This window comes from Eleutherodactylus coqui, chromosome 4, assembly GCF_035609145.1.
Source record: "Eleutherodactylus coqui strain aEleCoq1 chromosome 4, aEleCoq1.hap1, whole genome shotgun sequence".
Classification (NCBI taxonomy): domain Eukaryota; kingdom Metazoa; phylum Chordata; class Amphibia; order Anura; family Eleutherodactylidae; genus Eleutherodactylus; species Eleutherodactylus coqui.
The window spans coordinates 5539129-5559731 of record NC_089840.1 but is presented as its reverse complement, the minus strand read 5'-3'; the positions used below and the strand labels follow the sequence as shown (position 1 = coordinate 5559731).

Here is a 20603-nt window from a genome sequence, read left to right as displayed (position 1 = left end):
ATTCCTCTTCGTTGGGGTAAGTGTTCATCCCTTTCCACCTTCACACTTCACGCCATACAGTGCGATGGGTTATATACAAAGCCGCTGCCCTCCTTTAGCATTTCTTAATGGAGCCTCAAAATTTCGACTCCATGAGGAAGTCTGCAGTTCAGCGGTCACTGCTCTAATCTGGCCATTTCAGTGTGAGTGGCGGCACTGTATCTCCTCTCCTATGTAGGTACATCAAATGGTCGGATCGCTCTGCGCTAATATTCTCCGGTTCTTCGTATATTTTCATTTAGGGACAAGAACGGGCAATCGGAGTTTGACTTTAATACGGATAAGTACGACATAAGAATCCCCGAGGAGTTTGATGGCTGTTCCAGAAAGGGCTACAAGAAGCAAGAAAGGATGGATCACGTCGCTCCGGACAGCGACTATTCTCTGAGGGTACGTAGTCAGCTGTTCTCCAAGGGGACAAGTAAGAAGTGGCCGGATCACCGCCTGTTAGGTATCCTACAAGATTGTGGTGGAGACTGACTGTATCGCCGGTCAGACTGACACTTGTATGAGGTTATAGGAGATTACAAAACCACGGCTGCTGTCTTGCACAAAGAATGCCATATCTGTCTGTAGGTTGTATCTGGTATTGCAGCTGAGCTGCCGTACCGCACGCAACCTCTGGAAAAGTGTGCCGTTACTTCCAAACCAGTCCAATCTTTAGAACTCCAGTTCTTAAAGGGATTGTCCAATTGTAAACTATTGATGGCCTGTTCTTGGGATTGGTGATCAATGGAAGATTGATAGGAGCCCATCTGCTGGGTATCCCCCCCCCCACCTCCAATCAGCTGTTTGCTGGGCCGGTGCGCTCATGCACTGAGCCGATTTCTGCAGTAAGTATATAGCTCTGTTCCCACTATAGTGGCTGGGTTTAGTATTACAGGCAAAGTTCCCATTGAAGTGAATGGTAACTTTGCCTTTAATACCAAGCTTGCCCAATACAGGGGCAACAGAAGTGTCTATTTACTGCAGAAATTGACTGTGTATAAGCACATTGGCTTTACAAGCGGCTAATAAGAATGGATCCCAGGTAGTAGAACCCCGGCAATCTACTATTGTTGGTCTGGTCTAAGAATTAGGTCATTAATAGTTGACAACCAGACAACCCCATTAAATTGAATGTTTGGTCGGTCAGGCCCGGACTGGCAGAGCGTGTAAGTGTTCTCGTGGGGCAGGGGAGCAGGCTGTCGGGTGCCTCTGGCGCCAGGTTATCTTTCTTGAGAACAAAGGATTGTGCATGATGAAATTCAGCAAGTCCAGTCCTTCTCTTCTGGACATCTGCTGAACGAGAATCGGCATGTAAAAGGGCCCTAAAGGTGTCTGTACTTTGCGGTGCAGTCTTGTCCATGCATTGCTGTGTGCAAGAAGATGACGTGTCTCCGGCCGTCCTGCAATCTGATCTGTGTGTAAGGACCCTTTTACACACAACAGTTATTGTTCAGATTCTGGCTGGAGTGTGAATGGTCCATTCATTGTAGATGCTTGCAGCGACTGGATGACTGTGTGGTCGCTTATTGTTTGATTTTCATGCATGAACTAAATGATGATCAGCCCGTGTAAACTGTAGGTAGTCCATCTATGAATGGTGGCCTGTGTACTGTGACTGGAGGGGCGCAGAAGAGATCTGCAGCCCGCTCCGTCTCCATTCATTTGGGCGATCATCGCTCTTGTGTGAAGTGACCCGAATACGGGGAGATTCCCACCGCGGTGACCAGAGTAGACGCTGCAGCGAAACCAGCCTGGGAACAAGAACCTAAAAGTACTCCGTGCCCCTATACCATCCACGGGCACAGCGGCTGGAATAACCTGCAGGGGGCAGAAAATAAAGTTACTCACCTTTGACCTATCCCAGAAGCTCCTGTAGTGGCCATTGTTGGTGGTTCTAGCCATAGGTGCGTTCTCTCTTAGTAATCCTATGTCATGTACTTCTCTTGCAGGCATATTGCAGCATCTTATATTTGAAGCCTCGGATGCAGATTGTTATTCGAGGTCAAAAAGTTCAAACACAACTTGTTTCCAAAAACCTGGCCCATATAGAAAAGGACGTGTACAGACCCAAGTCCATATCTGTATCCTTGTGTGTGAGTGGTGTCAGGACGCTGCCGTGGACGCGCGGTGTTCGCAGGTCTGCAGTCTCTGTATATCCTAATGAGACACAACTCTTAGGGGCTTCCACCGGGGACCCTCTTCTGTTAGAACGACATGGTCTCATTCTGGAGGACCGCGGCTCTTGCTTCATCAGACATTAACCCTTTCCAATCCATTTATTTTTTTCTCATCCATTCTCCCAAGCTCTAAATAAATCTGAGCTGGGGAGAATGGATGAGAAAAAATACATTTCCCTGAGCTGACAGAGTTCAGGAGGGTGCATGTGCTCACTGCACCGTGGAGGGACCTGCTTACCTGTCCGATGTCTTCCGCATTCTCCCTTCTGCCTCCCGGCTCGGCGATCGTGACCACTGGGGTCAGGTGGCACCCAACGGTCACATGATCGCCGGGCCGGGAGGTAGAAGGGAGAATGCGGAAGACGCCGGACAGGTAAGCAGGTCCCCCCACGGTGCAGGCTCCCGGCTCGGCGTTCATGGGACTGCTGGGGGTCAGGTAACACCGGCGGTCACATCATCGCCGGCCGGAATCTCCTGCATTACATAGCGCTAATTGAGCGCTATGTAATGGGTAAAGGAGAAGGCAGAAAGGGTTAAAAACCCTTTCTGTCTTCTCCTTGAGGGTTCTTTGTGGAGGATCAGTGCAGGAGTGCATCTTCACCCAATGTGTCTGGCGATCGGGTGCAGATGCACTCCTGCACTGCAGTGTCGGGCCTGTCCCAACATCAGAGCTGTGGAGGGAAATTATGATGTCGGGGCAGGCCCGACATTGGATTGGAAAGGGTTAATGAACAGCCGTTCCTCTATGTCATCTTACATATTCTCTGTAGCAGCGAGATGAGCCGCCAACTTCCACTTGCTTGCTGGGGGTCTGGCGTGGTGGTATGCAAATCTGTTCTCCGCCAGAAGGAAGAACTCTCTAGTGCCTCCTATAGGTAGCAACCCTGTAAGACTAGGTGCACACTAGTGTATTATAGGCTGAGGCTGTGCTCATGGACCGTCCTTACATGGATCCATAGTCTATCTAAGAAAAATATCTCCTGACCTGTCCTAATCCTGCAGAAGGAGAAACCCTTCCCGAAATAAAAGCCTCTCGGTGCTCGTTAAACCATGGCTGCAGAAACTGTCCAAACAAACCACAAAGTGGCAGCAGCACTCAATATACATTTTTCATCAAAAGGAACACCTAACAATGTAACCCGAACCACATGAAGTAATGCAGGGTACTTGGGATAGAATTGGATCAAAGTATATGGGCCCATCCGCCAGCATCGGACCATCTACAGTGGCATCCCTCCTTACCTGGGCTTATTTGTAGTCTTAGGCCTCATGTCCACGGGAAAATTATGGCCCGCGCGGACTGGATTTCTGCAGCAGATGCACTTTAAATTGACCTTTTTTTTGCATGTGGGAGATCCATTGAGAGAGAGGACAATGGAGCGTGCTGCATTTTTTTTCCCGCCCGTGAAATCACTTAAAATACCCTCGGCGGCTATTTAATTAACCGTGAATGGTCAGCTTTAGGACCCATCCATAAGCTAGGTCCTCTGGCCGTTGGTGGTGGGCCAGTATACCAATGTGGCTAGTGTATACAGTCATGTATTCGGATGATCCGTGTATATTGGTGCTGCTGCCACTGTTTGAGCAGGATTCCTGCAGAAAGACTGATCTCCAGCCGGCCGCATGTAGCAATGCCCTTCAGCCGGGCAGTAGAAATTGTAAATGGAAGATCAGGATGAAAACTTTATTAAAGACCAAGTATAATAACCAGGGTGACAGAAAAGCCAGAGTTAGCAAACAAACAGTCTGAGAGGCGTAGATCCTATCGGTCCGCACTCTCATGCCGTGTCTGAAGCACATAGGAGGTTTTTGGTCATCTGAGTTTTTAAACATAACCATAAGTGAAAAATGAGGAGTATCACCCGTTAATCAGTAGATGGGCAAAACTTTGAAGTTCGTCAACGCGTTTCTGTGCCGGAGCCCCTTCAGTAGGCCGTTTATCCTGGTCTGATCTTCCGAGTGCCGAACTGTTTGCATTTTCCACCATGTCCTGCTGATTTCAGAAATAGGAGGTGTTAACGTGCTGTGCCCATCAGACAGCAGACCGACGGGGATATCCACCAAACCAGAGGTGCCGTCTGTGGACAGACCTGCAGCTACCTCTATGCTGCTTCCACAGGGATGCAATCCACACCGAAATCCTTGTCTAACATCTGGATTGTGATGCTGCAGAGTTGCGTTGTACGCTTCGCCATTGCAAAATCACAGCGGTTCCGTATAAAAATGCCCATGAGACATGCAGGTTTTAGTATAGATAATTTCTGTACAGAGAAACTGCACATCTGAAAGCGCCCCCAGGTGGCGCTAGAGAGACTGTTCTTCCTTCTGGAGGAGAGCTGATTTACATACTGCTTTCCACCAAAGAGCATTCCCCTTTTTTTACACGCAACACTTAGTGCTCATAATTTGACAAAACAGCTGAAAATGAGCAGTAATGGTTTCATGTAAGCGCCGGCAATGTGCAGCTTTCGTTTGAACGATGGATTTCAGTTCACTTAATCCAGGGTTCACACCTCCTGCAAGACCCAGCAAATGCACTCCATTTGAATGTATGCCACTCCTCTTTCAATAGACTTCAGGATGTTCTCCCCATGGCATGTTTACAATAGCTGCAAAGAGAACAATGCAACCTGCTGGCAGCCGCAAGGAGAATGAAGCAGTTGTTTGCACAGCTGGATGTGTATTTAAACACACACTGGGCTCTGCAAATAGCTCCTGGAGGTCCTTTTACATGCAAATGAAGATGATAAAATGTTAATGGCCACTAAGACTTTATGCAAATACATCACTAAATCTTTCAGTTGTTTGAAAGATTATCTTTGCGTGTAAAAGGACCTCAAGACCCCTGAGACCAGCTGGACCTCCATAAGGAGACTGGGATCTTCTAAGAGATAATCTGATGTCATGTTAAAGTTTCCTTAATGCGATTAGCATAGACCTGTGAAAATCACTTTTGGTTATAATTGTCGGAACAAGGAGCACTACGGCATAATGATGTACCACAAGAACCGGCTGATCAAGGCCTACGTGAAGGTCGGCTGTCAGCTCAAGGTGCGGCTCCCGGGATATGGCTGTATGGATTATAGTGTTGGTGCTCCGAGTGACTGATCTGCACTCACGATGCTTTCTTGCAGGCTAACAACATGGGCGTTGGCGTGGTCGGCGTTATCGAATGTAACTACCTAAAGCCCACACACAACAAGCAGGACTTCGATTATACAAATGACTACAGGTAAGTACCAGCGATGGGATACAATGTGAATATGCAGCACCGTTATCCATAGTGTTAATGACTACAGGTAAGTACCAGTGATGGGATACAATGTGAATAGGCAGCACCGTTATCCATAGTGTTAATGACTACAGGTAAGTACCAGTAATGGGATACAATGTGAATATGCAGCACCGTTAACCATAGTGTTAATGACTACAGGTAAGTACCAGTGATGGGATACATAGTGTTAAGGACTACAGGTAAGTACCAGTGATGGGATACAATGTGAATACGCAGCACCGTTATCCATAGTGTTAATGACTACAGGTAAGTACCAGTAATGGGATACAATGTGAATATGCAGCACCGTTAACCATAGTGTTAATGACTACAGGTAAGTACCAGTGATGGGATACATAGTGTTAAGGACTACAGGTAAGTACCAGTGATGGGATACAATGTGACGACTATAGGAACTCATTAAGGAAAAGTGTAGTTATGAATAAAAATGGTGCTTGCTGTACATTCTGAGACAACATACTAGATGCACTTACCTCCCCCCTCCCCGACCCTCCTGCTGTCTTATGTTTACACCAATATTTGCATTCTAAGTAAATTGCTAGCCGTGTGTGTTGTCTAGTTTTTTTTTGTTTGTTTGTTTGTTTTTGTTTCCCGTTTGTTTGGGGGTTTTCCCCCCCATTTCATGAGGTTTTCCCTAATCTGTTCCAGGCTGACGCTGACAGCGGTGGGAGAGAAACTGAATGACTACTGGAATGAGATGAAACTGCAGAAGAATACGCTGTCCAGTGTCCCGGTAGAAGATGAGCAGTAAGTATTCAGGAAAGGAAGACCCAGTCCTCAGAATAGGCCATCAATACCGTGTTTCCCCGCAAATAAGACCCTGTCTTATATAAATTTTTGTCCCAAAAGAGGCGCTAGGTCTTATTTTCAGGGAGTGTCTTATTATAGTTAGCAGCCCTCCCGCTGCTCTCCAGAGCGCTGAGCCGCGGCATTGATTGGCCAATTCATAAATCCCGCCTCAACAACATGATGGCTGTGATTGGCTGAGCAGCAGTCAAAGAACCAATCAATGCAGCGCACAATGAACCAATTACAGCCATCACATTGGTTCATCAAGCACTGCATTGATTGGTTCTCGAGCGCTGCTCAGCCAATCACGACCATTGTTTCCTGGAGGTTGGATTTATGAATCCTGTAACCAGGAAGTGATCTTCTGTGGGCAGCCGAGGACTACAAGAAGCGCGTCGGAGCTCCGGAGACCAGCGGGAGGGAGCAGGACCGTACCTGCTTGGTAATCTATTCCATTTTTTTCTTAGAATGTAACTCAGGTAGGGCTTCTATTTCAAGCCTCCCCGAAAATCCTGAAAAGTCAAGGTATGGCTTATTTTCAGCATAGGTCTTTTTTTGGGCGAAAACTGGGTAGTCGATCAGGGTGAGAACACCACCTAGGACCCATGCTATCAGCTCTGTTTGCACTGCAGTGGACAGACTTGGTATTGCGGGCGAAGTTAATATTAAAGTAAATGTAATGCCAAGACTGATGAGCAGGGGTCTCGAGTGGCAAAGCTCCTCTGTCCTGAGGATAGACCATCAGTAGTTTTAGGCAGGGCGACCCCTTAATGATGCAACGCTTTATCTATCCATCAACAGAGATGTAATTTTACCTGATACTATTTAATGTACTGAAAAACTTAAAAAAAAAATCTCTAAGTGGAGAGAAATGGGGAAAAAAAAACACAATTCTGCCCTCTTTGGGGGTTTCTTGTTTTTACGGCGTACGCAATAATATAACCACTTCATGCGGTGTGTCACCGCAGTTACTGCGCTCCCAAACTTTATTTCATTTTTTTTTCATGCTTTACTACTTTTAAAAAATACCTTTTGGGGAAAAAGTTATTTTTTGCCCCATGTAAGGAGAATTTATGTGTTTCTCAAAGAGAAGAGTATCCCAGATCTCGTGCAGAAGTCTGGGCCCAGGAGAAAAACGCATCACACCAGCCTGTGCGGTATCAGATGATTTCTAATTTATTCTAAGGTGTATTTGGTTTTTGTACTATAAATGACATCACAGGAAAAGTACAGACCTCCAAGATTAATAAGAATACATGATAGGCTGAAACTAAAGTGATTACCATAAGTTACACCTCTTAAGGTGTAACTATAACGTACAACGAGACCCTTAGGAGTTCAGTGAAAAGGAATGCAAGGGGGGCAGTCACTGTCTACCCCGTAATGGTATAGAAAAGGTTTCGTTTAACCCCTTCACTACTTATACTAGCAGCAGGCTATATCTTTCTAGTCTACAATCCAATAAAAGAACAATTAACTGATACATTGATCTACAATTTTCTTAACACCCCATAACTACTTTTCCTGGATAGTCGTGTGAGGGCTCGTTATTATTGGGGGATGTCCTGTAGTCTCTTATAATACCATTATAATACCATGTATAATGATCTTTGTTCGTAGAGCTCCCACGTATTCTGCAGCGCTTATAGTTAGCAGCTCAGATGACCGCTTGATCACTTTTTATTAAAAAAAACAAACCTTTTTCTTGGAGACGGGGTGACCAAAAATCCGAAATCTGTTGTGTTTACTTCCTGACCACATTCACTGTGTGGGCTAAATGCATTACTTCGATACGTGGCACCTTTATGGACGCCATGCCAAATATGTAGAAACCTAGTATGGGCCAAAAAAGAACACATGTCCATCCAGTTCAGCGTTAACACCCCTCCACCCTTCCCCAATGTTGATCCAGAGGAAGGCAAAAACCCCCAACTAGGTAGAAACCAATTTTTCCCATTTAATCTCCAATCTGGCAATCGGCGTAATCCCCGGATCACCGACCCTCCTGAAGTTATTATTGGTTGTAACACGTAATATTGCATCGCTCAAGAAGGCGTCCGGGCCCCTCCTATACTCTTTGATCGCATTCGCCATCACTCCTTCCTCAGAAGGAAGTTCCGTAGTCTCACTGCTCTTACAGTAAAGAAGGGGAGGCAGATTCTTCTCAGTCTACAAATAATCTTCCCAGGCTTTATGTCTTACATCGCAGATTTGAATATTGAAGTTGCGACCGCTTTACGATTCCTGTTTAGGCCGTAAAGAATGGTTGTGACAAGTTTCATGTTTGTACGACACCGGGAAGTTAGAGAGTCAGTCGGTCAAACGCCCCTTGTTGCAGTCAGTTGTTTTTTTTTGTTTTTTTTTAAATTATAGATATGGGAAGAGGTTGTGGGGTTTTTTTTTTGTGTTTTTTTTTTTTTTTTTTTTTACATTTATTACCTTTTTTATTTTTTTTTTTTAAGGCAGTTTTCTGAAGATGTGCCATAGGCATGTTTTGATAGGCTATCAGCCTAGGTAGCCGTGTGGTCCTTCAGAAGGTCCCAGGCTGCCATGGCGACTGAACACCTCAGTCTCCTCACTGGGTGGCCGTTCAGAAGTCCCAAAACCTTATTGGGATGTTTAAATGCCACTGTCAAAATTCACAGCGCTATTTAAAGGGTTAAGAGCCACCATCGGCGTTCACGCTGATCTCGCCTGTTTCGGGAGAGTGCAGCTGTCAAAGACAGCACCCATTATACATGGAGCAGGATCAGGAACCGCTCCCACTCTATACAAACCCCACACACCGAGGACGTCACGGTCTGCCCTGGGGTATGAAGGGATTAGTCCCAGACCCCTGTAAATACATGGCATTAGGTTTAAGGGGTTGTCCAGCTTTAAACTATGGTTCGTCCCCGGAATAGGCCATCAGTAGTGGGGACACCATCTGGGACCCAGACCAATCAGCTGTGTGCTTGTGCAAGAAGTAGACAGCTCCGTTCACACTGCGGTGGCCAGGGTTAGTATTGCAGGCAAAGTTCCTATTGAAGTGAATATAATACCAAGCCTGGCCACTGTATTGAGAATGGAGCTGTCTGCAGATGCTGAAATCATCTGCTCTGTGTAGGACTGCACCGACCCAAAACACAGCTTATCGGGGGAGGGTTCTTGAGTGGCAAGTCTTCTCTGGTCTATCTACTATTGATGGCCTATCCTGAGGATTACGCCTTTAAAAATCTTTCAACTTAGCAAGTTAGGTGCTCAGGTGTCGGATACAGCCGGCGAGCCCAAGGAGAAAACAGCAGTTTATAGCTGCTTCTGGCTTCCACCATATATGGCATCAATGAACGCTATGTAGTGGATAGAGGAGCAGCAGCGCTGTTCGCCTGATCTCCACGTGCCACCCTGGCATGGCAGGGCTGCTGGGTCTTGGCAGATTAGGGTTGTTCACTCCGTGTCTGGTTGGTTGAGGGGTGAAGCTGGCCTTAAACGTCAGGATCTAAAATGTATGATGGTTGAGTCTGCTGTACTAAGAGGAGATGTTCCTCCCCGTCCGCCCGCCCGCTGCCCATAGACTCTAACCCATATGTCTCCTGTGTGATCTAGGAAACGACCGGACCAGAACTGGGCGCAGTGTGACACGTGTCTAAAATGGAGAAAACTTCCCGACGCTATGGGGAAACTGCCACCAAAGTGGCACTGTCACATGAACCCGGACCCCCAGTTCAGGTAAGCCTCTCACCCTACACTGCAGCGTATTTCCCTGTATTATCTGCCAGTCAATCCTGATCCTTTACCCCAAACAGGGACTGCAGCGTTCCTGAGGAACCGGAGGACGACGACGAAATCACTCACTCAACATACGAGAAGACGCACAAAAAACGGCAAGTGACATTTTTTTTCTTGAAGATGTTTACTGCAAAGGGAACTTGCAATACCAGACGCAGCCTCTGAACATGGGTGTCGCAGTGTCGCATATGAACACTTAAAGGGGTTGTCCCGCGCCGAAACGTTTTTTGTTTTTTTTTCAACCACCCCCAACCCCCCGTTCGGCGCGAGACAACCCCGATGCAGGGGTTAAAAAAGAACACCGGAGAGTGCTTACCTGAATCCCCGCGCTCCGGTGACTTCTTACTTACCTGCTGAAGATGGCCGCCGGGATGTTCTCCCTCGGTGGACCGCAGGGCTTCTGTGCGGTCCATTGCCGATTCCAGCCTCCTGATTGGCTGGAATCGGCACGTGACGGGGCGGAGCTACACCGAGCCCCATTGAGAAAAGAAGAAGACCCGGACTGCGCAAGCGCGGCTAATTTGGCCATTAGACGGCGAAAATTAGTCGGCTCCATGGAGACGAGGACGCCAGCAACGGAGCAGGTAAGTGAAAAACTTCTTATAACTTCTGTATGGCTCATAATTAATGCACAATGTATATTACAAAGTGCATTATTATGGCCATACAGAAGTGTATAACCCCACTTGCTGCCGCGGGACAACCCCTTTAAGTTCCTTAGATCATCCAAAGACTTTTCGATGTGTACAATGATCATCCATAACATTAACCCCTTCCTGCCCCAGAAGCCAGACAACCATACACAGACCGCTGTTTCGGGGATTTTACCTGTTTACCAGAGGAGCATGCATGGCCTTATAAGTCGTCTCACTCACCTTCTAGGTGCTCTCTATAAGGAGATATTCTAGCCTCACGACCCACATCATAGGCCTCACTGTCCATATGGACCCGACAATGGGTAATAAAAACTACCGCTCGTCATGCAAAACCCAAGTCACCACGGAAAAATAAAGCTTTGGGACTTTGTATGCAGAAAATAAAAATTCCAAAAGTAGTTTTTCATTGTGGAAAAACCTCAAAAAAAAATATAATTTGGGTAGGAAATCGTCCCAAACATATCGTGTTTATGCTGCATTATTAACTCGGTACAAAAAATGGCAGAATTACTGTTTTCTCTCTTTAGTAGTTCTACATTCTATGTACCCAATAAATGCTGCTCCACAGCGCAGAGCGTCACCGGATACCGGCTCTGTCCCTACGGGCCGCACGGTCCAAGTGATAAAAATGTTAATTTTTTTTGTGTTTTCCCATATAAGCGGATGCAGATTTATTGATGATCTCCTTTGTTTTGCAGGAAGCTGGAGCAGGTGCTGCAGGTACGTCCGCCATGTTTGTACACTGGATAGAACATGAACCGCTGCTTAAACTTTAACCCCCCCCCTACGGTTTAGGAGGGGCTCGGTTCATTCTGCAGGAAAAGCCCGTTCCAGTTCTGGATGAGCAGAGCCCATTCCAATCCAAGCGGCTGAAGTTCCGCTTCTCTAATCAACATGATTTTGATGTAACTTTCTTTGTTCTGCAATGACATGAATATTGTGTTTCTAGCACTTGGAGGCGGAGCCACAGCCAATCTAAGTCGGGTGAGGAATATGGAGGGTAATTTACTAAGCTCTGCGTATCCGACGCCAGGCTCAGTGCGGTTTACCCGACACACGGTGCGCTTAATACATGTAGACGGGCCCTGCTCTTCATGTATAAAGCGCCTTCAGAGAAATGTGCGCCACGTCCGACCCGATACACCTTTCTGGTATGAATTCTACACTAATTGTCAAAATAAAAATGTCTTTCCTAGAAATAAAAATATACTGAATTGCACTCCTTGTCAGTAACACCCCCCTCCTCTAGAAGCAGCACTTCTACTACGGACACAAGGGCCTTAACAATAGCGCCCCCTGTCTCTGGATGGCAGACAAGAAAACAGACGGAGCTGCTCGTCAGATGATTAGACAATCCTCTTTATGGGCCCCGTGTGGCACAGAGTGTTAAGGCAGCAGAATACAGTCCTAAGCTCTTGCTCACGACCTGAAGGTTGCAGGTTCAATCCCTGCATGGTTCAGATAGCCAGCTAATAAATTACCTGAAAGCGGGATAAGTTGGTGCCCTACAAATAACGAGTCCCTTTAACCCCTGAGAGGATGCAGTCATCACTGACTGACGGCTAAATGTTTTTACCCAAAAAATTAATTTGTTTCCATCTTACCAATATTGATACAATAAAGAGAACACGACGACCCACACGTGATTCATATCGCCACAGCCGGGACATCCGTACTATTAAATATGACATTATCTATCCAGCACAGGAAATTCCCTACAAAAATACCAACATGGCCGCTCTGCTCTTCATCACACTTGGCAAAACGGCAATAAAAAAATAATTTAAAAGGTGTATATTCTTCAAAATGGTACAATATAAAATAAAGCTCCCCCCTCCCCTCCCTCAAAAGGCCCACGTTCAATTTAAAAATGCTCTGCCCCTAGGATGTGGCGCCGCACACTGTTCAAAAACCTAAAGGGTTAATATTGTGCAGAAGTAATAAACCCCCTATAAAGTCTGTGTCATCATAATCGTAATGACTTGTAGAATAAAGGGAACGCAATATTTATACCACAGGGGGAACGCCTAAAAATTCCAAAATACCGCGGGGAAAATAATTTTTTGCTGCCAAAACAATAAAAGTTATTCAATACGTTTTAATGGACCCAAAATTGATTCCTATAAAAAAAAACAACCTAGAACTCGTCCCACAAAATACAAGATGTCAGACGCTGACCGAAAACTGGCAGAAGTAACTTTAACCTTAAGGTAACGGAGTTCTGCGTCAGATATATTGAGACCGGGATTCAGAATCTACAGGGTTAAAACAAAGTGACATCGGGGGGCTTTCCCCAAGTTTATTGTGACAGTTTGGGCTGAGGGCCGACGCTCAGGATCCGCGCTTGTCCTCAGTATAGCTGCCGGCGCGGCTCATGTTGATTTCACTGAGAGCCGTGCCACCAGTTTTAAGCACCGGCCATACACAGAGGTCGGTGCGGAGACTTCCGCTGCTCAGCTGATCGCTTGGGGTCCCGGGTGACAGACCCCAGCCGATCAATATTTTTTTTTCCGTGGAAAACCCCTTAAAGCCTCGGTCCTTGTAAGGGCTCGGTCACTCTGTTATTCCCTGCCCTGTGCTAGGTGCATGAATACCCACAAGGGTCATGTGATGAACCGAACAGACCCCACTGACTGTAATGGCCGTCCATTCAGTTTCCAACCCATTAGCCTATTACTGAGTGAAGTATCTCTGTTTGCTGCGCTCTTCCGTATTGTATTTTAATGGGAATTGGTAACAGAGGCTCCAACTCTGATGTGAGCAGCCCTTAGGAAACTGCCTACAGCTCCTGACCTCTTGGGGCTCGTTCACATCTGCATCGCTTGGTTGCGTCCTAAGAGCCAAAGGGCAAAAGCTGAAGTGCCGTGTTCGGCCCGCGCCGGACCTGAACGGATCCAAGTGGCACGCATTGTCCATGTTGGGTTCCATTTGGAGCCGTCGTGTGCTGCAGTATTTCATGCTGCGTGCAGAACTGCTTCACCCAGGAGTTTTGATGCAATCGGTCATTCAATGGGACCTTATACTGAGCCAATGTCTGCCCAAATCATGTGAAGTAGTGTCTGTGCCTAAATGTGGATGGGCGGGTTAATGATTAACGCATGTTCTTTCTGTGCAGGGGGTGAATAATTCCACGATTCTCTTTCATCCTCCAAGTAAAGAGATGCAGAAAGCGCTAAACATTGTTCAGACCACTTATAGACCCGCCGCCGCTGCAAACCCTCCTCCATTGGTGGCGGCTGAGACCTCTGCGCAGTCGGGCACGCCGCCTAACCAGTAAGTAGTTCATCCTGGATAGACTCCAGACATTATCATTATTGTACCCGCTGTCTGACTCCGGGGTTCTGTGATGGAATCCCCAAACAGAAACAAAAGGACCCATTCACTTCTACTGTGAATCAGACGCCTGCTTGGTCTCCGTTTTACAAGGTCCCTGACGGGTTCTGCTATATTTGGGGTGCAGGGTATGACTCGTTGCCTATGTGGCACGTAGCCTGCCTCCCTGGCTGCAGCGGGGATCGCACTAATTAGGAGAATCACCAGTTTAGATGTCAGGATGTTACTTGCCATCACTGAGTGTTAAAACTGGCTTGGGTGTTAACCCTTTCACCACCCTAGACGATTAACAGTATGTGGCGGTCTGTATCTCCTGGGGGTAGAGTGTTAAGGGTTAGAGGGGTTTATGGGACTAAAATATTATGGCCTTTCCTTTAGGATAAATCACCATCCGATCAGTGGGATCCGCTCCCCAGGACCCCCGCCCATCAGCGCTGCTGCCTCTTCTCAAGTATTCTATATCCTATTCAGTCATCCCATAGGTTGTTTGCTGCTCAGTCAAATTCAAGTGAACGGGGTTAATCTGCTATGCCAGGCACACCACTACAAGAGGATGCAGGGCTTATCGGGGGCTGCAACATCATCAAACAGCTGATTGGTGGGGGTCCCTAGTGGCAGACCCCTCCCCCCCCCCCCCCCCCCCCCCACTGATTTGATAATGATAGCCTATCCCTAGGACACGTCATCTATATCCTAGTCCCAGAAAATCCTTGTAATGTTTATATCCTTTGTGTGCTGGTCTGCATCTAGGCTTAATGTTTATACCCCTGGTGCTTTGGGCTACCAATTTCTTTCCTCTCCTAATGGATCCGCCCAGGGCTGGCTCCTGGTTTGCATTGGCCCCTGAGCTGATAGAGTATTAAATCAGGCAGTTTTAGTCATTTAAAGGTCTGGCTGTGTCGACATGAGCAATTAGTATGGTCCCATTGTTTCCTGTGAGTCATTTATAGGCCCCATTGTGCGTCCTGAGTCATTTAGGGGCCCAACAGTGTCTTCTGAGTCCTTTACGACTCAGCCCCGTCAATAAAATACAAAGCTCGCCTCCATCGTGATCCCACTGTGTCCGGCTCCCTTGCCTTAGCCTCTTCTAGCCAGGATTGTGTGGAGTGCCGCAGCCGATGATATCATCATGCTACCTGTATGACAGAGAAGGCATCGGCTGGTGGAGCAGGAAGAGCTTTGCTTCCTGCAGTGCCGCTGTCCTAGCTATTTGTATCCATGTCTTTAAAGACTCGGATACCGTTTATTTCAAAGAAAGCTGACCAGACTGATTCCACCCTTGAGTGGGGTCCCCCCAGGCTCAGAGGGCCACAGCATCTGTATGGGCTTGCTGGGTGCTGATGCCGGCCAGGGATCCACTTGTGTCTTTGATGAAGCTTTATGAGCCAAAGACTGCATGTAAACTTCTATCCTCGGAGGTCTAGGCTGGGTCAGAGGTCAATACCCAATTGTCCTGCAGGTTTAGCATGATGAACGGGTCAATCCATCTGCTTTCCCTAATTATTGCAGAGATCTTATTCCAGAATTCCTTGCTAATTAATTTCAAGCTCTATCTGTACAGTGGTTGGAGATGTGTTTTTCTGTTACACGGCTCCAAAACTTCTGCTATCCCTTGACATGGCCAAGGAGATATATAATACAGTTCTGGCTACCTGTGGTCACCACTAGGGGGAGCTCACTGTATTTAGATTCTTACAGCTATCATAGAGGTAAATGCGATCTGTATAAATCCCTGTGCACGGAGCTCCCCCTTGTGGTAGCTAGTGGTAGAATTTTTAAAAAATAATTTTATTACTCTTGCTTTTCTTTGCTTTCACTCCTTTTGCCTCTAAACCTGAAGAATTTATTAATTTTACCTTTTTTTTAGACGAAAACGTTTACTTCCGCCTGAACCTTCTCCAGTGCCTATTAAAAAACCACAGGCTACCATAACGGAGACCATAGAGCTTCCAGATGAAGATGATGATGATGAGGCTGATGATGGAGATGTGATTATCATAGAGGACGTTAGCACACCCAAGCCCAATAATGAAAAGGCAAAAGCTGAGAGCAGCGCTGCGGTCAGTCCGGTCCCCATGGAAAGTTTAGATGGTGAATCTTCGGGAGGGGTGATGACCGTCGCCACGCAGACTGAAAGGCCAGAAATGACTATTAAAAAGGAGGAAGATGATGATTCGTATAGCAACTTCCAAGGGCACCAGGAGATGCCAAGTGAGCATGTCTACAGACACTGCAACGGGACAGAGCCGCCCGGCCAGCCAAATCCTGGTGCCTCGGTGGAGGAGGAGAGAGAATACTATAGGAAGCGTTGTGAAGAACTGAGCCGTAAACTGAGGCATATAGAGGAAACAAGGGGTCAACACGTGAAAAAAGAGACTTCTCACCAGCAAACGCAGACCGATGAGGCCCCTGCGGACTTGGCGTCAAAGTATGGGCAGGCCTTGAAGGAGATCGGCCGGCTGAATGTAATATGTAAAAAGCTGCAGGAACTGAAATCCGAGTCCGGCTCTGCTGTAGTCGGGGAAATCGACAGCACAAGTGAAATAGATGACATGGCGATACAACTGGATGACGTCTTCCGGAGGTTTGATTCCTGTTCTGCAGAAAGAGATCGGTACAAAACTGAGGTATGACATGGTCAGCACTTCTCCATGCAGTATAGAGCCGTGTGGTTACTTTCCTCTAAGCTTCTGTAGTGCATTCGGTAGCTGGACACTTGGCCATTGTACCCTCCGACTGAGCCATCCGAAACGGTACAAGATGGGTATTACAGTGCCCTGTGCCCTAATAACTTACCATACAGTAACCAGAGACTCTGGTTGGATAAATGCTTCTAAGCGGTATCCAGATTTAATCAGGGCAGCCCATAGAATTTGGACGCCCCCTGACAAAACGACATGTTGTCCATCAGGTGGTCTGTAGCGATTGGGGATAGTTTAAGGAAGTGAAAGCTTTTAGATCTGCATACTTGCTTAGAACAGTGAAGTTCCATTCCACGTTTTCAGCATCCCTGGTTGTCTAGGGCAGAGGTCCCCAACTCCAGTCCTCAGGGACCACCAACAGGTCATGTTTTCAGGATCTCCTATGGTAAGGACACCGCCGGCAATGTCTGAGGACTGATAATAATTACATCACCTGTGCAACACTGAGGAGATCCTGAAAACATGACCCGTTGGCGGTCCCTGAGGACTGGAGTTGGGGACCCCTGGTCTAGGGTAAGGACTCTGAGCATCCCTGGTGGTATAGGGTAGTGATCCACCAGAAATGGTTTCTTGGGCAACTTTCTTCATGCTTCACTGTATTATAGGCACATGGGAAAAAGACTTGGGTATACTAATAGATCACAGACTGAACATGAGTCAACAATGTGATGCAGCCGCCAAAAAGGCAAACACAATTCTGGGATGTATTAAGAGAAGCACAGAGTCTAGATCACGTGAGGTCATTATCCCCCTCTACTCTTCCTTAGTCAGACCGCATCTGGAATACTGGGTCCAGTTCTGGGCACCCCACTTTATAAAAGACACAAACAAACTGGAGCAAGTTCAGAGAAGAGTTACCAAGATGGTGAGCGGTCTGCAAATCATGTCCTATGAGGAACGGTTAAAGGATCTGAAAATGTTTAGCAGAAGAGAAGGCTAAGAGGAGACTTAATAGCTGCCTACAAATATCTGAAGGGCTGTCACAGTGCAGAGGGATCAGCCCTATTCTCATCTGCACAAGGAAAGACTAGAAGCAATGGGATGAAACTGAATGGGAGGAGCCACAGATTAGATATTAGACAGTGAGGGGGAAATCAATGGGTGGAACAGGTTGCCACGGGAGGTGGGGAGTTCTCCTTCAATGGAAGTGTTCAGAGGCTGGACAGTCATCTGTCTGGGATGATTTAGTGATCCTGAGCAGGGGGTTGGACCGATGACCCTGGAGGGCGCTTTCAGCGCCATCATTTCATGAATCTATTTAAGGACCCTGCTTCTGCTTCCTTCACCTCCACCCAACTACTGTGTACCTCGACTCACTTTGTGGACAGCCCTGCTGCTGATTGACAGTTCTGGCTAGCGGAAGTATTTTGACTTTATTGCACCACTGGTGTGAACTTACGTGCTTCTAAGGACTCGCCAGCCATCTTGACGTCCATTGAGGTCTGTTGAACAGCTTCAGGGCTATTGCACAAGCCCAGAAGCCCCTCCATAGACCTCAGTGGAGCTGAAGAGAGGGGTGCGGGCAGGGAGCTACCATGTGTTCTTAAGCATGCCCGCTCCAGAGACCCCTCCCATTCTGTGTAAGCCGGCGAGGCCGTCTGTGTAGCACTTGCTGAATAGTACATAACGACCCTTCTTCGTTACGCGGTTCTTGCAGATTGAGCGGTTACAGCGGGAGAAGAAGCAGCTGGAGGCCCAGAACAACCAACTGCGGGTGGAAGTACAGCAGGCGAAGGAAGCCGCCAACGAGCGGAGCGCCTCCGGCAGCGGACAGGACAGGTATGGCTGTCACGGACTTCTGTCTGTCATGCGGACTCCGTTTGGGCTTGAAGGGACGTTTCTTCTTTGTCTTCTGTTTCATTGCATTAAATGTTTGCACGCTTTCCCCCAACAGGACTAAATTACGTACGCTGAGGATTCACGTGGCGCAGCTGCTCACCACCTTGATGCCAGAGCTGGACTTGGAGCAGGTGGACTACGACGTGGACGTGATCGACGAGATTTTAGTCCAAGTGCTGGAGCAGGCCGAGAAACAAGCGAACGGCCGCGAATAATTAAAGGGACGCGAAGAACGTCTTCTCTAAACTGTGCCAACAAAACTTTATTTAAAGCAGCGGCCGCCAAGAACTGGACTCTCCGGTGTTCTGGGACTTCTGCGGCGGCCCGCTCCATGGATGCCACATCCAGGACCGCCCTGTCCTTTGAGAAGATTCTACACAAGGCCGATACCTCAGATTTTATACAGATTTTACTTATTATAGAAGAACCGGCTGTATTTTCATACGGAGATTGGCGGATGAAGCCGCCGAGAGCGATGCGTTGTGCGTCCGGAGCGGAGACTTAGTAATAGTGTCTTTTTAATCCTTTTGGAAGAGATCGGTCTTGGCGATTTAAATGGTTCTTGTTTTCCTTTATTCCCGTTTCCCACGAGCGCATTTATGCGTCCATAGTGCGGCGCGTACTGCTGCCCGGAGCATGGCAGGTTCCTAGCATACTGAGCCGGCTCGGGACCCTCCATACCACCGGAGCATAAGTACGCCCATAATACACTTATGGGAAACTGGCCTAAAGCACGTCGCCACTCTCCGACTACTGCGAACTACAACTCCCAGCATATCATGGCAGGCGGGGATTGTCTTGGCTTGCTGGGAACTCTCAAGCCTGGAATGTAGGACTTTACATGACCCGTTGCTGTTGGATGCCATGAAGGGGGAGCATGTTATGGCAAAATGTGAACACGCCCTAAAGGGGACATTTGCGCAAATTTGTGTCTTCTGAGATGCAAATCCCCCATCTTGGCACTCTGAGATCCTCACTGGGAAACGTTGGCTCCGTACTTGTAAGGGAGCCAAACTGCCGAACTGAACGGAAGGGGGACATTTATTAGGCCGGGCGTTCGCAGCGCCGGCCTTAGTGTAACGTCCTCTAGCGCACGGTTCGCTCTTCATATATTTAGCGTATCTCGGCGCCTTCTCAGAAGTGTATGCCGGGTCTGAACTGACGTACAGTTCTCCTAGATTTTGGCCTAAATGATGCATAAACCTGCTGGTGTCAGCTGGCCACGCCCCTCCCAACATGCCCTGCCCACTTTTGGTAAAATTGGTGAGGCAGGAGGAAAAGTTGCAAAATGTTTGTGCAAACAGGACTTGTGTAACGGTTTGCAACTTTTCTACACCAGAATGCCAGTGTAGATAAAGGAGCTGCCACACAGGAAGGAACATTCAGCCCCCAAATCCGCACGGCGCCCATGGAATCCTGCCAGCAATTCCGCATCAAAGTCTGCAGTTAGTGCGGATTTAGGTGCAGAACACGAGGACAGAGTCTCCTGGAACTCTGTTGCAGAATATTCCGTCCCGTGAGAACGGTTCCTTAAATGTCCCCCTTAGTATCTAAAGGTTGGTGGGTGTCCCAGCGTGGCCCCCAGCGGTGTTATTCACGGCCATGTGATACATTTGGGTGTTCCCCCCCCCCCCCCCATCCCACCCCCCTCCTATATCATGATATTTACAGTAATAGATTTGTTACAGCAATAACACAGGACGCTCCGGCCTCAGCAGCAACCAATCACAACGCAGCTTTCATTACTGAAACTGCTGAGCGAAGATGAAAGCTGCGCTGTGATTGGTTGCCACGGGCAGTGCAGTCCTTGAGTTCTGGTGAATGAGGCTTGTTGCGCTCTGTTTACACTCCAATTAAAAGTATTTAAGGGACCCAGTTCTGCCAGTTGCTCCTCAGCGACTTCTTCTGCAAGCTGCCATCTGACCGTCTGTTGGGAAGCCACTTTGGTGACTATGAATCCTGCGCTCTTCACGCTGTGCCGGCGGCTTCTGGTAAACCGTACGCGGCGGGAAAAGCT

At 47.6% G+C, this 20603-nt stretch overlaps 1 protein-coding gene across 1 annotated transcript in view; it reads left to right on the top strand.

Moving 5' to 3' along the window:
• MORC3 (MORC family CW-type zinc finger 3) overlaps positions 1-20222 on the top strand; it is a 44483-nt gene extending 24261 nt beyond the window's left edge. Inside the window, exons 6-17 of the mRNA XM_066598983.1 lie at positions 282-429; positions 1977-2108; positions 5136-5255; positions 5339-5436; positions 6148-6246; positions 9874-9996; positions 10074-10151; positions 11411-11432; positions 13828-13985; positions 15913-16672; positions 18405-18526; positions 18642-20222. Coding sequence (XP_066455080.1) covers positions 282-429; positions 1977-2108; positions 5136-5255; positions 5339-5436; positions 6148-6246; positions 9874-9996; positions 10074-10151; positions 11411-11432; positions 13828-13985; positions 15913-16672; positions 18405-18526; positions 18642-18801 — 2020 coding nt within the window. The 3' untranslated portion in view covers positions 18802-20222. The remainder of the gene's footprint in view (positions 1-281; positions 430-1976; positions 2109-5135; positions 5256-5338; positions 5437-6147; positions 6247-9873; positions 9997-10073; positions 10152-11410; positions 11433-13827; positions 13986-15912; positions 16673-18404; positions 18527-18641) is intronic.
• Positions 20223-20603: the final 381 nt, after the last annotated feature.